This window comes from Canis lupus, chromosome 5 (assembly GCF_011100685.1).
Source record: "Canis lupus familiaris isolate Mischka breed German Shepherd chromosome 5, alternate assembly UU_Cfam_GSD_1.0, whole genome shotgun sequence".
NCBI classification, from domain to species: Eukaryota; Metazoa; Chordata; class Mammalia; order Carnivora; family Canidae; genus Canis; species Canis lupus.
Window position 1 is genome coordinate 64,469,970 of NC_049226.1, and position 14,373 is coordinate 64,484,342.

Below are 14,373 nucleotides of genomic sequence, written 5' to 3' on the forward strand. Positions count from 1 at the left end.
TCAGAGGAGAACGCCATCACATGGAGACAGCAAGCAGCAGGAGTTGCCAATAGCACTTTATTTTTTCTTTTCAACATCCTGTTCTGCAGCTTCCTTGGCCCTTTTTGCCCTGATGCCAAAAAGCCGGGCATTGGCACGGGCCATGCGGAGGCTGGCAAATGCCTTGAAGTTCTTCTCCTCTTCTGTGATGACTCTGGCCTTCTCCTTCTTGTAGACCTGGAGGGGAACACAGGGTGTGTCAAACCTTTGTCTGCAGGAGGATCCATGACTGTGTCAGCAAAACCTCTGACAAGAGGAGGTAAAGACTACACATGCCCACCCTCAGCTTCAAGACCATTATGAATCCACCAAGGAGACATGACAGTGAGGCTCCCTAGGACATAACCCCACAACCACCTCAGGTGTTTGCAGAAAGTGGAGGCTGGATACCAGGTCACACCACAGAGACCTTGGACAGAGGGAGCCCACCTCCCTTGCCACAGGAACCTCAGGGGCCCAATCAATTGCTGGATCCCCGGACACGTCCAAACAATGCCCCGTGGCCTGGCCTTTCAGAATAGCAGCAGGAGTGTGTATGAGACAATGAAGTCCCCAGAGATAAAAGCAAGACCCTCCCTCCAGGAGCCCATGAAGAAGGAAAGATGCTCCCTCCAGAGTTACAGCAAGGTTCCCACAAACCCAGACATCTCCACACAGCCTGGCTGCCACCCTGCAACCAAGCCCCCCAACCCAAGCATTCATGGTGGATCCCTACTTACATTCCGTATGGGCATGACTGGTCCTGTCAGCTGTGTTGCCAGTTTGAGTTCTTCAGCCTGTTTGTTAAGGGGAAGGGAGTCGGCTGAGTTCAGCTCAAAGGCCCTGGGGCTGCAAGCATGTAACCTAGGACTCCAGTCCCACTTCCTGCTGGGGCCCTGTTCCATCAGCTGACAGCAGATGCACAGGCCTGTGCCACAGCCGCCCATACGTGAACCCTAGGTGCAGGCAGGCCCCCAGGCTACTGACCTAGCTCCGAACCATCTATCTCTCTCTGAAATCTTCCCCTAGGAATGCATACTTCATATACAGCATTTTAGAAAACGCTTTCGGTAACAAATGCTTAACTTCTAACTAAACTGAAATGATAGCTCCTGTTAAGACACAAAAGAGGAGTTTCCAGGAGCAGCAGTGCACTTCCTGCCACTCTAGACACTGAGGGAGTGAATTCTCAGGGTCTTTCTCCGCCTCCCGCCCTGCCTGTGACCTCTGGATGTTTGGGGGCACTCACTGAGCTGTCGCCCTTCTTGGGGGCTGAAGGCTTCCTGGGGAAGAGGATGAGCTTGGAGCGGTATTCCTTGAGCCGCTGCACGTTGGCCTGCAGGGACTCCGTGGACTTGTTCCGCCGCCGCGGGTCCACCGAGATGCCAATGGTCCGCGCCACCTTCTTGTGAATGCCGGCCACCTAACCGATAGAGAGGCCCATGAAGCCCCCCCACCCCACCCCGCCCCGAGCCGCCCGCCCCTGCCGCGCTTGGCCGTCAGATGGAAAAGGGTTCGAGTGTACTTTCATCACGTGAGTACAGCGATTCCGGAGACTGTCATCATTGGCCCGCGGGCCCCCGGGCCCCCCCCACAGGCCCCCGAGCCCCCGCACTCACCCGGAGCTCCTCCAGGCTGAAGCCCCTGCCGGCCCGCACCTTCGTGTGGTACCTCACCGTGGGGCAGCGGACGATCGGCCGGATGGGCCCTGACGCAGGCCGCGGGGCGATGCGGCGGGCCTTGGCCTGGCGGGCCTTGCGTCTGCGCGGGGACAGGGGTGCGGGGGTCAGGGGTGCGGAGTGCGGGGTCAGGGGGCGCCCCTCCCACACCCGGCACGGCCGCTCACCTGCGGATTTTCCGCGCCGGCTGGTTGAACCACGTGGCCACGCGCCGCTGCCAGTCCTTGTGGAAGTGGGGCTTGAGGATCATGCCATTCCGGCTGGGCGCCATGGCGGCTACCTACGGGCCTGCGGGCGCGGGGAGCGAGTCAGGGTCGGGGCTCCGGCCGGCCCGCTCGCCCCCAGAGCCCGGACCACGGCCCTCTCCTGTCGGCAGCGCGGGCCCGAAGCCCCTCTGCGGCGGGGCCTGGAGCAGCCCGACACCGATGGCAGCGGATGGCAGCGGAGGCCGCGGGATAGCACACTCACCTCCTCCTAGGGAGACAGGCCAGCGGAAAAGAACTGGCGGCGCGAAGCATGCTGGGATGGTACTGGGTCCGGCCAATCACAAAAGCGCCAACCGTTCTGGCCAATCAGAATCGGGGATCGCGGAAGTGACGCGCACACCCTCCCAGCCACCCCCGCGGCCCCGCGCAGATATGGCGTTCTACGGCAGCCGCGCTCTGGTCGCCGGGCCCTGCTGGCGGACGGCGGGCTGTTGTAGGACTCAGTGGCCCTAAGTCAGGACGCCGGGGCCGGAGGAGAGCAGCAGCGCTTTAGCTCCCGCACGCCACGGGACTCGGTACGTGTGCCTAACTCTAGGGCGTCGCCTCCGCGTCCCGTGCGTCCACACAGAGTGGACTCCTCCGGAGTGTTAGCTGTACGCGGGGCGTGAGGACTTGACGGGCGTGTTTGCGCAGCTCCGCGCAGCTGCCTTCGCTGGGCGGAGGCGTCGGGAGCCTTCCCCGAGGTCGGGTGCCTTCCCCCGGGGTCGGGAGCCCTGCCCTGCTACCTGGGCGGAGACGAGCGCCCTAACACGTACCGAGAAGCCACATGGACCTCTGTGACCTGGGCCCTGTGCTCCTCTCTACTGCGGGCAGGTCTACACCCAAGTAACCCTGCCGCCTTCCCACCGGCGCCCTAAACACGAGGCTTCTCGCTAATACAATGTAACCGACGTTGGAAGACCGTCGTGACCCAGGATGAGAAGTTTGAAGGCCCGTGTGCTTCCCTGAGTGAATAGCTGCGGACTGAGTTTTCTGCTCTTTTGAGACATCCTGGGATGTTAGAAAAATCGGGTTGAGATTCGCTGAGGACTTTAGGGTCTGGCTGGGGACACAGAACCGTGTAATACAAGGGGCTAGCGGTCTGCACAGGCAGACGCACTGAGCCTGCCTGTTAGGAAGCTAGGACAGGGTAGCCCCTCTGTGGACAGCATCAGCACGTGCAGGCTGGGCCTGAAGGCCCCTCTTGGACTTGGAAGTGGTACCTGTCTGTGAACCTCTCTGGTCTGCCGCTTTCACACACACAGGGGCTAAGCTTGGGGGGGGGGGGGGGTCAGCGACAAGCCCCCAAGAACGTGGCTGTGGAGTTGCCTTGGGCTCTACCTTTGTACTAGTTTTGGGATGTTGGGCACCTTATTTGCACTTTTCCCTCTGTGAAATGGAAGGATGGACTGTTGGGGCCACAGAACACAGCTCTACTTCCAGGTATGTGCTTGGAGCCCGGAAAGTAGCAGTGCGGGAGAGGAGGAGGGAGGAGAGTAGATGAACCCTCCTTGAGCCGTCACGCAAACTGTGAGGGATTTTCTAGTGAAACTGGAGCTTGAGCCCACACTCGCTCTATCGCAGCAGCATAACTGCAGCAGAGTGATGCTGGAGAAAACAGTTGTTGTATAAACACTTGCCTTGACCTGCACGGTGTCTTTGTTCTCCTGTCAGATGTTAGGCTGCACCTCCCATGTCTCTCTCAGACACCCTTCACTGGATCATTGTGGATCAGGTACCTTGTTCCTTCTAATCTCACACATTCCTATCCCTGCCCCCAATTTCTCTTTCTGGACAGACCCCCAGACTTGCGCACTTCCATCTGCCCTGACCCACATTTCCACTTAAGTTCCAGCCATGGGTCACTGGTTGGGGGAGAGAGGTCTGAAAATAGAAACGCTGCTCAGAACCAAGTTAGCGGTAAGAAAGTGACGTTGTAATTCAAGCATCTTGGTCTCCTGCGCACAGCATTGCAGATGCAGACTCCAGTATCCCATACTTGAATAGTCAACACACTGTTTTCCTTAGAAAAGGGTGCAAAAGGGAACCCTGGGTGGCTCAGCGGTTTAGCTCTGCCTTTGGCACAGGGCGAGATCTTGGAGTCCTGGGATCAAGTCCCACATTGGGCTCCCTGCATGGGTGGTAGAAAAGGGTGCAGAATGATAAGGTCACACTGGTTCTGATGACAAATCCTTCAGGCGACAGGCTCGGCTTTCTTGTTGGGAAAGTCAGAATGAACTGTTGGCAACTATTAAGCAAGAGTCCTTTTTTTTTTTTTTAAGATTTTACTTATTTATTCATGAGAGACAGAGTCAGAGACAGGCAGAGAAGCAGGCTCCCCGTGGGAAGCCCGATGTGGGACTTGACCCTAGAACCCCGGCATCACGCCATGAACTGAAGGTAGACGCTCAACAACTGAGCCACCCAGGCGTCCCAAGCAGGAGTCCTTCTAATACAAAAATGTGTCTGGCTCAAGCATTTTAATAATTGGTAGCATAGGGACAGGCCTTGTCCTCCTGGGCACAGAATTCCACAGCTTGCTCCAGGGCTTTTGTACCAGACTTGGGCATGCCAGGGCCATAGAAGTAGCTAGCTCATGCCTCTGGGAACTGCACTCAAGGTGGCCGGCAATTCCTGGATGAACACCCCCGAAGGTATGGGAGAATGCTCCACACAGCCTCCCAGAATTTCCTTGCAAGACTGAGCCCCAGTTACTCAGCAGAACCTGCGCATTCAGTACCTGGACCTTACTGGTGACCTCTAGCTGCTGCTGTAGGTTTTGGTTTCAAAGAAATTCCACTTAAGACAGTCAACAAGTGTTTGGAGGCCTCTCAGACATACAGTCTTGATTTTGTAAATCAGTTTCATAGCAAAGTGATTTTTATTTTTTTAAAGATTTATGTATTCATGAGAGAGAGAGAAGCAGACTCCTTACAGAGAGCCCGATGCAGGACTCGATCCCAGATCCCAGGATCAGATCCTGAGCCGAAGTCAGACACTCAACCCTGAGATACCCAGGCGTCCCTACAAAGTAATTTTTATAGTGGTTTTTGGGGTGTGTGTGTGGGGGGGGGTTATATCCGAAAACACTGTAGAAATGAGTGTGCTATGTCATAAAAATATGGGCTGATGGTTGAATTTGGAAAAGCAGTAGCCTAGTAACAGGACAGGATACGTCATACTCACTACTTAATCACAGAACTCCTAACTTTCCAGTGTCTCAGCTTTCCAGAATCATGGCCTACACAAAAATCAGCTGTAGGATAACTCAGGAGATTCCTATAACCTGAAGGAACACTTGACATCTGTGAAACGTGGCAGAAAGATTAGCATTATAATCATAAATTTTTTATTTAAAAGTTGCTAAGAGGGGATCCCTGGGTGGCGCAGCAGTTTAGCACCTGCCTTTGGCCCAGGGCGCGATCCTGGAGACTCGGGATCGAATCCCACATCAGGCTCCCGGTGCATGGAGCCTGCTTCTCCCTCTGCCTATGTCTCTGCCTCTCTCTCTCTGTGTGACTATCATAAATAAAAAATTAAAAAAAAAATAATAAAAAAAATAAAAGTTGCATCACAGAAAATATCTGCATGACAGATGTTAACTAGGCTCATTTTGATCGTTTTGCAACACAAACGTTCAATCATATTGTAAATCTGAAACTAATATGCGTATCAGACCAAAACAAACTTTTCATAAGCATAACAATCATGTTGATGAATGTAGATTACAGTGAACAATTTGTATTACTTAAAAACATGGTAATTTTTTAACTTTTCACTCTTCTGTGATGATTGCGTTAAACATACCTGTTTACTTTTAAAAAGCAAAAAGTGTGTCGTTCACTGGGCTCCCAGTTGGCTCAATCAGAAGAGCATGTGACTCTTGATCTCCAGGTCATGAATTCGAGCCCCAAGTTGGGTGTGGAGCTTACTAACAAAACTCTGTCTTAGGGAGTTCCAGAAGCTACATTTAGCCCTCTTATACCCACTGTGCTGAGGGGAGGGCAGAGGGTTGAGTACACAGGTGGCCCAGTGTGGTCTGGCTGCTCCACGCTGCAGTTGGAGAAGGCTCTTTAGGGGCAGAGTGAGAGGCAGCCTCAGGCCCTGATGAGGTAGCAAGAGGAGGTTTAACTTCTGGCACTCTTCTTGAGTACCAGATACTCGATCTGGAGGGGATGTCACTTATGACGAGTTGGAGAACCAAAGTTTGCAAACAACTTGCTTCTATAAATCAGCACAGTGAGACTCCCTCACTGCATGGCGGAGCCTGCTCCCATTAGTGAGTGCTAGGGTCGGGCTCCACCTGTCTCCACCATAGTGAGGGGCCACTTTTCCTGCCATTTACATTCGATTCCTAAGTATCTTCTGGTGAACAGCAAACAATTTTCCAAAGGCCACTTTAATGGTAAAGTATATGGGGGATGAGCTTGACCACATTTACAGTCCAGGACAGAGGGTGCCACCCTGGGGCAGAGACCAGAACCCTCCTAACCACATGCTCATCTGTGGAAGTGAACTTGGGGAACTGGGGCAAAGGCAAGAGTGCCCTCTCAGAGCTGCGACCTGTACCTGCCCACATCCTGCCATTTCCTCAGGGCACAGATTGTGGAATGGGCAACAGAACAACCCATTATGTCAGGATGTGCCCATAATCAAACCATGGCTCCCAATGTCAGTGCACAGGATGTGTGTGCTGCATGCCCCTGGGGACAAGGAGCCGAATTCACTGCACTTGTTGCAAGGAGGGTGTGTCCTAGGGCCTTTACCCACCAGATTCCTACAAAAGGGACTCTTCAACAGATTATCATGTGGATGAAATTATAAACTGAAACATGTGACCCTGTGTTGAGATAGAGCTGGCCATGTGGTACAAAGATGGACTCTCCGCCCACAGAATTTACTAGAAAGTACCATAGCAGGTCTCAGAGGTGTCTGTCTCCCCACTACCCATGCCGGGGTGCTGGGGGCCAGAGCAGCAAGGAAAGGCTCTCATGCTCATGTCCACAAAGCAGCAGGTGGCAGTGCTTTAATGCTGTAGAGCCCAGTGCCTGTCCCCAGTGCTGCCCCTGTGGGGGTGTGAGCACAAGAGCAGGGCCCAGCAAGGGAGGACAAGCCAGTCAGCTCAGAGGGGCCTTTCATTGCCAATCCTGTCAGCATTCTGATGAGGCCAGAGGAGCTGAGGACAGAACAAGCTATTGGGAGCCTGAACGCAGTGCTGCCTCTGGTCTGCCCAGCACCCCCAAAATAACAGTGTCACAGACCTGGGACCTGCACACTGGTACCCTCCCCATGGGTGGGGGAAGGCTTTACAAAAAAGCTAAATTGCCTGAAGAAACATTTACTATTCACAAGCAGGGAAACCAATAAATAGATCCCAGAAGCCTTTCAGAGACCAGTGGGGGCTGGGAGAAACGGGCATGGTGGGGTGGGTGGTGGCACTAAGTAAGGAGTTCCTTCCTGCGGCTGGCAGGAACATCACATTCCCGCAGACACAGTTGAGGAGGTCCAACTATTTGGGCCAAGATGGCTCATCCCCTCGAAGTGGGGGCTGCTGAGGTGCCTCCTCCTCCCCAGCGTCTTGCTTCTCCCTCTCGGCCTCACTCCACCTCTGAGGTGCGATCATCTTCTTGGGGCCGTGAGGTGGCGGACCGATGAGGGCCTCGATATCCTCATAGTTGATCACTTCCTTCTCCAACAGAGCATTCGCCAGCTAAGGGAACAAACAGGGCAGTGTATGAGTCCCAGACAGGGACACAGAAGAGCCTTCTGAAAGCAGAGCACCCGGGAGGGGGTGGGTGTCTGTGAGCGGACGCCCGGGGCAGCCCACTTTCCCAGGAAGCTATGAACACAGGCAGCTCGAACACAGAATCCCTCCCTGTCTCAACCTTGGAGATGGTCTCCCAGCTGCCAGCCTCATTAATTCTTCTGCTTCCCTTCCAAATCTGTTTTCTGAGGCAACTTCGATTTCCTTTCCCAAACAAGGTGTATGTGTGCGTGTGTCTGTACACGGGAGAGCGAGTGGAGGCTGGAATATGTGTGTGTGTGTGTGTGGGGGGGTGCTTGTGCTGAAGTGTGAGGAGGGAGCCTCTGCCATCCTGGATGTGGTCGTGTGTGTGTGCGCGCGCGCGCACGCATGCACCCAGCACCGGCAGCCCATCCATCTCTGATGGCTCCATCATGGCCACAAGGAACACTGTCCCAGGCACCTCTGACTAGGGCCACTGCATCCTCCGTGGGGCAGTTCCGGTGCACTGCTAAGCCCTGTAACCTCCCAATAGGGCAAAGGCAGGATGTTCTGGGCCCCACACAGGGAGCCTGAGTCCTGCCAAGCAGCAGCCACAGTGTGGTACCAGGATCTTATTAACAGCAGATTCTGGCTCAGCTCTGCACTGCTCACAAGCCCCAGGAAGCAGGTGCTGCTGGCCTGGGGGCAACATGCTTAATTCCCTGCCTGGTGGAGCAGCTGCCTCCCATGACTGGAGTAAGAGGCAGTGGGGAAACGATGAGCTGCCCACTTCTACGGGGGACATGGGAAGTGCCCACTTCAGGAGTCCTCTTCCCAGTCTGTCTATGAGAACCACAAATCTCAAGTGTAAGACCTTCTACACACACCAAACCATTGGTCCTACAGCTGACAGAGTGGTCAGCAACAGGTAACAAAGTCCAAGCCCAGGGAAACCTAACAAGAAATCACAAGGAAACATAATATGGGGTCCTGGAACAGGAAAGGACATTGAGTATAAACAGTGTGGGCTTGAGTTAACGAGGTATCAACACTGGTTCAGGAACACCTGAGTGTCTCAGTGGTTAAGCGTCTGCCTTTGGCTCAGATCCCAGAGTCCTAGGATCGAGTCCCTCACTGGGCTCTCTGCATGGAGCCTGCTTCTCCTTCTGCCTGTGTCTCTGCCTCTCCTTCCCTCTCTCTCTCTGCATCTCTCATGAATAAATAAAAAATCTAAAAACAAAACAAAACAAATACTAATTCACTAGGTCGTGGAAAACGCACCATGTTGACAGAAGATTTTAACAATACAGAAAACTGGCATAGGGTAGAAGGAGCTCCGTGCTATGTCTGCAGCTTTGTCTATAAATCTAAAATGATTGTAAACTTTAAAATAATTCAGTTTAAAAATTCCAGGAAAGGGGCACTGGACTGGCTTAGTTGACAGACCGTGCGACTGTTGATCTCAGGGTTGAGAGTCCAAGCCCCACATTTGGCACAGAGATTATTTAAAAATAAAAAATAAATAAATAAAATAAAATTCCAAGGAAAACTTAAGAGCTGGGAAACAGTAAGGGAAGCTGACCACATAGTGATAACCACTGAAACCTGATGTTCCTCTGCCCACATAGAACGGACTGGCTGGTCGTGTTCATAAGCTAAAAAGGAGATATGAGAAATGTCAGAGTTCACTTGTACTGGGTTAGACACAGTGGCCCTGTTCTCTATGGCTCTGTGTATTCCTGTGAGGAGCACTGTGTAGTGATGGCTGCCTGCCCTCTGGGGGGACAGGCTGGTACCCAGAGCCTCACCGCCTGCAGCTTGTCCAGGTTGTCCTGCAGCACCTTCTCTGTGTGCCTATAGGCCTTTGCCACAAGCAGTTTTGCTTCCTGCCAAAGAAAGACAACAGATCTGTAATGGGGAAGGTAGCCAACAAACACAACATCCCCTGTGGCCGACTCTGGCACCAGAGCACATGAGAGAGCCTCAGGGTCAGGGACACAGCCTTTATCTCACCGTGGCCAGGAGGGCTCAGCTGCCAATAACATTTCCTGCCCCTACCCTGTCCCCTGGGAATGCCCCTGCTCAAGGTGCCAGCCCACCAGCTCCTGAAGCTGGGAAGCCTATGTCTGTGCTCCCTGCCTGCAGCCACCTCACACATGCGCCAGCCCAAACACTGCCCTGGTCCAGTCTCATGGGGAGCATGCAGCGTGTCCTGCAGGTGCAGCGACCACTGGGCACTGGCTGTATCATTTGAGGTATTTGTTCTATCTCCTTTCTGGTTTCACATCGCAGACAATGTCACCAAGAGCCATACAAGTCCTCCCCTAAGAACAGACACTCAGCAGGTGAGGATTGGAATGCCTTTGATGTGGACCACACAGCTGGGCCCTCAGCTCAGTGTGGCAGTGGGCATGGCGCCAGCATGTGAGAGACCCACCTCCTAACCCCAGCATACGACAGGATGGAGCTGATGCCCAACACATTGTATAGACTCACATGATCCATCATCTGCTGCAGGCCCTGGCTGAAGGGGCGCCGTCCAATGCCTGTGAGGCCCTCCTGCACCTCAGGAAAGGAGATGGGTCCAATGCTTGGTGCCATCCCAAACTGCTTCACCATAGAGTAGGCAATGCGTGTGACCTTCCTCAGGTCGTCCTGAGCCCCTGGAGCGTGGGGTCAAGAAAGGGGTTGCTTTCCTGACAGTGCTAAATCAGGGCACACTGGGGCCCCCACTGGCGCAGGCCTGGGCCTGACAGCGAGGACCCAGGGTACAGCTGTATCCTGTTACTGTTCCTTGAAAGTCTTCAAACTCTAAGTTACTACCGGGATGCACATCTGGGTTCACTTCCCCAGCAGTTTTGCAGAGGTTCACGTATCACGCTGAACCACAATGTCACTGGGAATGAGAAAGGCACATCTCCACTTCCTGTCTGGGCATCCCAGGGAAGTAATAGCTTGAGAACACTTGTTGACATTCAGAAATACATTTGTATCCTACTATTCAGATTCCCTCTCCCACTACCATGCAAAAGGCACAGTGGGTGTGAAAGTGCTTCGAAAACTCCTGCAGGGGCCAGATTCTCACCAGAAGTGACTTTGTTGAAGGAGATGGTCTCTGACACACGGCCACCCAAGGCCATGCACATGCGCTCAAACAGCTGCTCCTTGGTGAAGAGGTGCTGGTCTCTTGGAAGCATTTGAGCAAAGCCCAGTGCTGCATTTGTCCGTGGTGCAATGGAGACCTGTAGAATGTCATGTGGCTGAGTTAGCAGGCAGGATTCACACTTTAAAGATGCAGGTGGGGGGCAGCCCCGGTGGCGCAGCGGTTTGGCGCTGCCTGCAGCCTGGGGTGTGATCCTGGAGACCCAGGATCGAGTCCCACATCGGGCTCCCTGCATGGAGCCTGCATCTCCCTCTCCCTCTGAATAAATAAATAAAATCTTTAAAAGAAAAAAAAATAAAGATGCAGGTGGGGAAAGGTCAGACACATATTTAACTGGAGGGTTTCAAAGCAGTCAAAGCAAATCGGCACTGGCCCTATTTTGTTAACAGAGACCCTGTCCTTGAGGGAGAATGGCTCATGCATGCTGTTGGGCTATGTCTTCCTTGTGCATCCCTAAAGTACAATAGCAAAGACAGGGCCTCTTGGGTAAAGCCAACCAAGAAGGAGTCGGGGGACAAACATGCCCCCTCCCCATCCTCCTGTCACCCCCTGCTGCTGTGGGTGCATCGCATGGCTTGGGTCCCTTGAGATCCTGGCTTGGGGACACCAAGGACAAGGGGGACTCCCCTTGCCTCCCCACTGGCCCAACACCAAGGTGTGCACACAGGGGTAGGGGGCTGCCCTGGCAGAACAGGACCTGCCCCACGAGCAGCAAGTGGGGCCTCAGGGGCAGCAGGAGGACCAGCTCCCAGCGCCCTGGGCATCTGAGAGGAAACTTCAAATCTAACACTGTAGCAAGTCACAACATAAATGCCTGTCAACAACTGTGGGCCCGGTAAATGGAACTGCCCCATCTTCCCTGCTGAGCAGCAGGTTCTCATCCTGACAGATGTGTCTTTTGGACACTAAATGAAGTGATAATCTTAAGGAAATTTAAAATTATGACATAAACTTCACTTGGAATTTTTCTATATTAATTTTTATTTTACTTTTTGAGATACTGCATTAAAGCATTTGTCTTGAACCCTGCCTTCTTCAGCCTTGGCTTGACCCAGATCACCAGACCCTGGACTTCCAGCCCTCTGGGGAGTGTAGAAAAGGGACTGGCCTGATCAACTGGGTGTCGTCAGATGCAAGCAGACTAACCACCTACATGGCTGCACCTAATTCTCCTGAAAAGAAGTTAAGGACAGGAAACGCTAACATGCAGGCCGGCAATCACCATGTGTCCCCATGTTTGGTGCTGGGGACGTGCGGTGCTGTAGCTCCCCCCCACACTGTGGAACCAGAGCACCTGTGGGGCTCTTCTCCAGGCAGTATGTCAGGTCTGTGTGGAGGGCACAATTACGTCTGCACCCACATCCCGGGGGTAGTTGTTTATGATATTAGCAGTGGGTACAAATAAATTTCCAAGTTCACAAATGCCTACAAGAGTGCTGTCTTTTTATTCATTCATTCATTCATTCATTCATTCATTCATTTATTTATTTATAAGATTTTTATTTATTCATGAGAGACAGAGAGAGAGAGGCAGAGACATAGGCAGAGGGAGAAGCAGGCTCCACACAGGGAGCCCAATGTGGGACTCGATCCTGGGTCTCCAGGATCAGGCCTTGGGAAGAAGGCGGCGCTAAACCGCTGAGCCACCTGGGCTGCCCAAGACTGCTGTTTTTAATGTGAACCAAGCTCACTTATTTTTAAGGTTAGGAGTCATTACATCAACCCTTTTAAAGATGGCAATAAACTTGGCAATTCTTAATTCCAAGATTACCTGTAGATGGCAGAGGGAGACCTCAAGTCATCCAGTGACTTTGCAATGGTCATGCCCCAAACTAGAGCCCACTTAAGATCTCCTGCACTTTGCTTCTGGGCAAAGAGATCCTGTACCATCACCTCCTGTCCACGTCTACCTCACACTGTGCTTTCTCTTCAAGCAAAAACAGGCAGGCAGTCAGCTTTGTGCAAGGGCCAGTAGGGCTCAGAGCTACCGAGACCCCAGACCCTCCTAACACGGACAACCTACCTTCATGACGGCCTCAGTGTGCTCCAGCAACCAGCCCACCAGGGCATGGCCTGACTCATGAAATGCAACCACCTTCTGTTCTTCCTTTGACAGGATCTTGCTCTTTTTGGCAGTCCCTGAAAGAATGCACGAGGATCTGAGTTTGGGCACACAGCTGATCCTTTGTAAGCATGCCAGGTACTCTCTGTGGCCCCACGGAGGTCTACCCTATGTCATCAAAACAGTGTTGTCCCTGATATTCACCTCTTGCATCTCCGCCCCGAGCCAACACCCAGAACTGATCCCCATTAGGGGGAGAGGTGCTGGAGGGCCTCTGTTTGTTTCTACTTCTGTGAATGCTAGGGTGAGCAAACTAGTCCCTGCAGGCTTTACAAGTACCCACCCTCAGGGGCCCACAGGGCCACTGTGTTCACATGAGGTCTCCACTGAGGTCCAGGCTTCGCAGCAGCTTCTCCCCCGACTAGCTGGAAGCTGCAGCCCCCTGCTAGGTGACCGCTTCCCCCTTGTGACTCAATTGTACACTTACCTTGTCTGTGCTACTCGGGAGGCTTCACTCAGCACCCCAGGTTCCCCACACCTCCCCAAATCCCCATTTCATACAGCCTGGATCAGCTCTGGGTTTGGGTGTGTGCTACTAGTCATCTACCTCCATTTACTGCAAGGTTATAAATCAGACCAGAGCTGGTTACGTGAGCATCTAGACATGAGGCCACAGCCCTGCACGGTGGGCTTCACTTGAGCTCAATGTGCTCTAGCTCAGGGAAGCCTGGGTGGCTCAGCGGTTAACCACCTGCCTTCAGCCCAGGGTGTGATCCTGGGGTCCTGGGATCGAGTTCCACATCAGGCTCCCTGCATGGAGGCTGCCTCTCTCTCTATCTCTGTGTCTCTCATGAATAAATAAATAAAAATCTTAAAAAAAAAATAAAAGTGCTCTAGCTCAGGCAGGACACACCAGCAGGGAACAGAAGGTCCCTGGGTCTAAGCACTGCTCTGGCCAGTGCAGCTTGGTCTATACTTTCTTCTTTCTTGCTTTGATTGTTAATGTGAGTTTATCAATTTCCACGTAAAACTCAGTGGCTTATATGAAACCAAATTTGTAGTAAGAAACAGCCACTTTAGTTTCTTCTGTCCACACAGACTCCTAAGCTGCAGCCTGGGTGCCTGGTGGCATCTGTACCAGATTTTAACTCAGCTAGACCATGACAGGGATAAGCCCCTTGCAGGGACGGCTCATGGCTGAGTGCTCCCCACCCACATGCGAGGCTAGTGCCTCTAGACATCTTTTTTGTTGTTGTTGTTAAAGATTTTTTATTTTATTTATTCATAGAGACACAGAGAGAGAGAGAGAGAGAGAGAGAGAGAGAGAGAGAGAGAGGCAGAGACACAGGCAGAGGGAGAAGCAAGCTCCATGCAGGGAGCCCAACGTGGGACTCGATCCTGGTTCTCCAGGATCACGCCCTGGGCTGCAGCCGGCGCTAAACCACTGCGCCACTGGGGCTGCCCTCTAGACATCTTTTAAA

General features: G+C 53.0%; 2 protein-coding genes and 1 non-coding gene across 4 annotated transcripts in view; all 3 read right to left on the reverse strand.

Moving 5' to 3' along the window:
- Positions 1-38: 38 nt before the first annotated feature.
- On the reverse strand, positions 39-2,312 carry RPL13 (ribosomal protein L13). Of its 2 annotated transcripts, XM_038538026.1 has the most exons (6): positions 2,166-2,304; positions 1,865-1,985; positions 1,638-1,779; positions 1,268-1,441; positions 759-815; positions 39-216 (listed from the first exon to the last, which is right to left on the reverse strand). In XM_038538026.1, exons 2-6 carry the CDS (start codon positions 1,966-1,968, stop codon positions 58-60), a joined length of 636 nt encoding a protein of 211 aa, XP_038393954.1. In that variant the 5' UTR covers positions 1,969-1,985; positions 2,166-2,304; the 3' UTR covers positions 39-57. The 2 variants fall into 2 exon arrangements, with proteins under 2 accessions (XP_038393954.1, XP_038393955.1); XM_038538027.1 differs by lacking the exon at positions 1,638-1,779 and having other exon boundaries at positions 2,166-2,312.
- On the reverse strand, positions 1,504-1,583 carry LOC119872058. Its single transcript, XR_005360259.1, has one exon. It is a non-coding gene; the product is annotated as a small nucleolar RNA MBII-202 (small nucleolar RNA).
- Positions 2,313-6,322: 4,010 nt separating the features above from the next.
- SPG7 (SPG7 matrix AAA peptidase subunit, paraplegin) overlaps positions 6,323-14,373 on the reverse strand; it is a 38,547-nt gene continuing 30,496 nt past the window's right edge. The window contains exons 13-17 of the mRNA XM_038538013.1: positions 12,854-12,969; positions 10,753-10,909; positions 10,164-10,330; positions 9,476-9,553; positions 6,323-7,652 (exon numbers count right to left, since the gene is read on the reverse strand). Of these exons, the coding sequence (XP_038393941.1) occupies positions 7,452-7,652; positions 9,476-9,553; positions 10,164-10,330; positions 10,753-10,909; positions 12,854-12,969 (719 nt within the window). The 3' untranslated portion in view covers positions 6,323-7,451. The remainder of the gene's footprint in view (positions 7,653-9,475; positions 9,554-10,163; positions 10,331-10,752; positions 10,910-12,853; positions 12,970-14,373) is intronic.

Coding starts and splice junctions, on each gene's coding strand:
- RPL13 (XM_038538026.1), bottom strand. CDS start 1,968: ATGGCGCCCAGCCGGAATGGCATGATCCTCAAGCCCCACTTCCACAAG. Junction 1,780..1,864: donor CCGGCGCGGAAAATCCGCAG/GTGAGCGGCCGT, acceptor GTCCCCGCGCAG/ACGCAAGGCCCGCCAGGCCA. Junction 1,442..1,637: donor TCAGCCTGGAGGAGCTCCGG/GTGAGTGCGGGG, acceptor TCTATCGGTTAG/GTGGCCGGCATTCACAAGAA.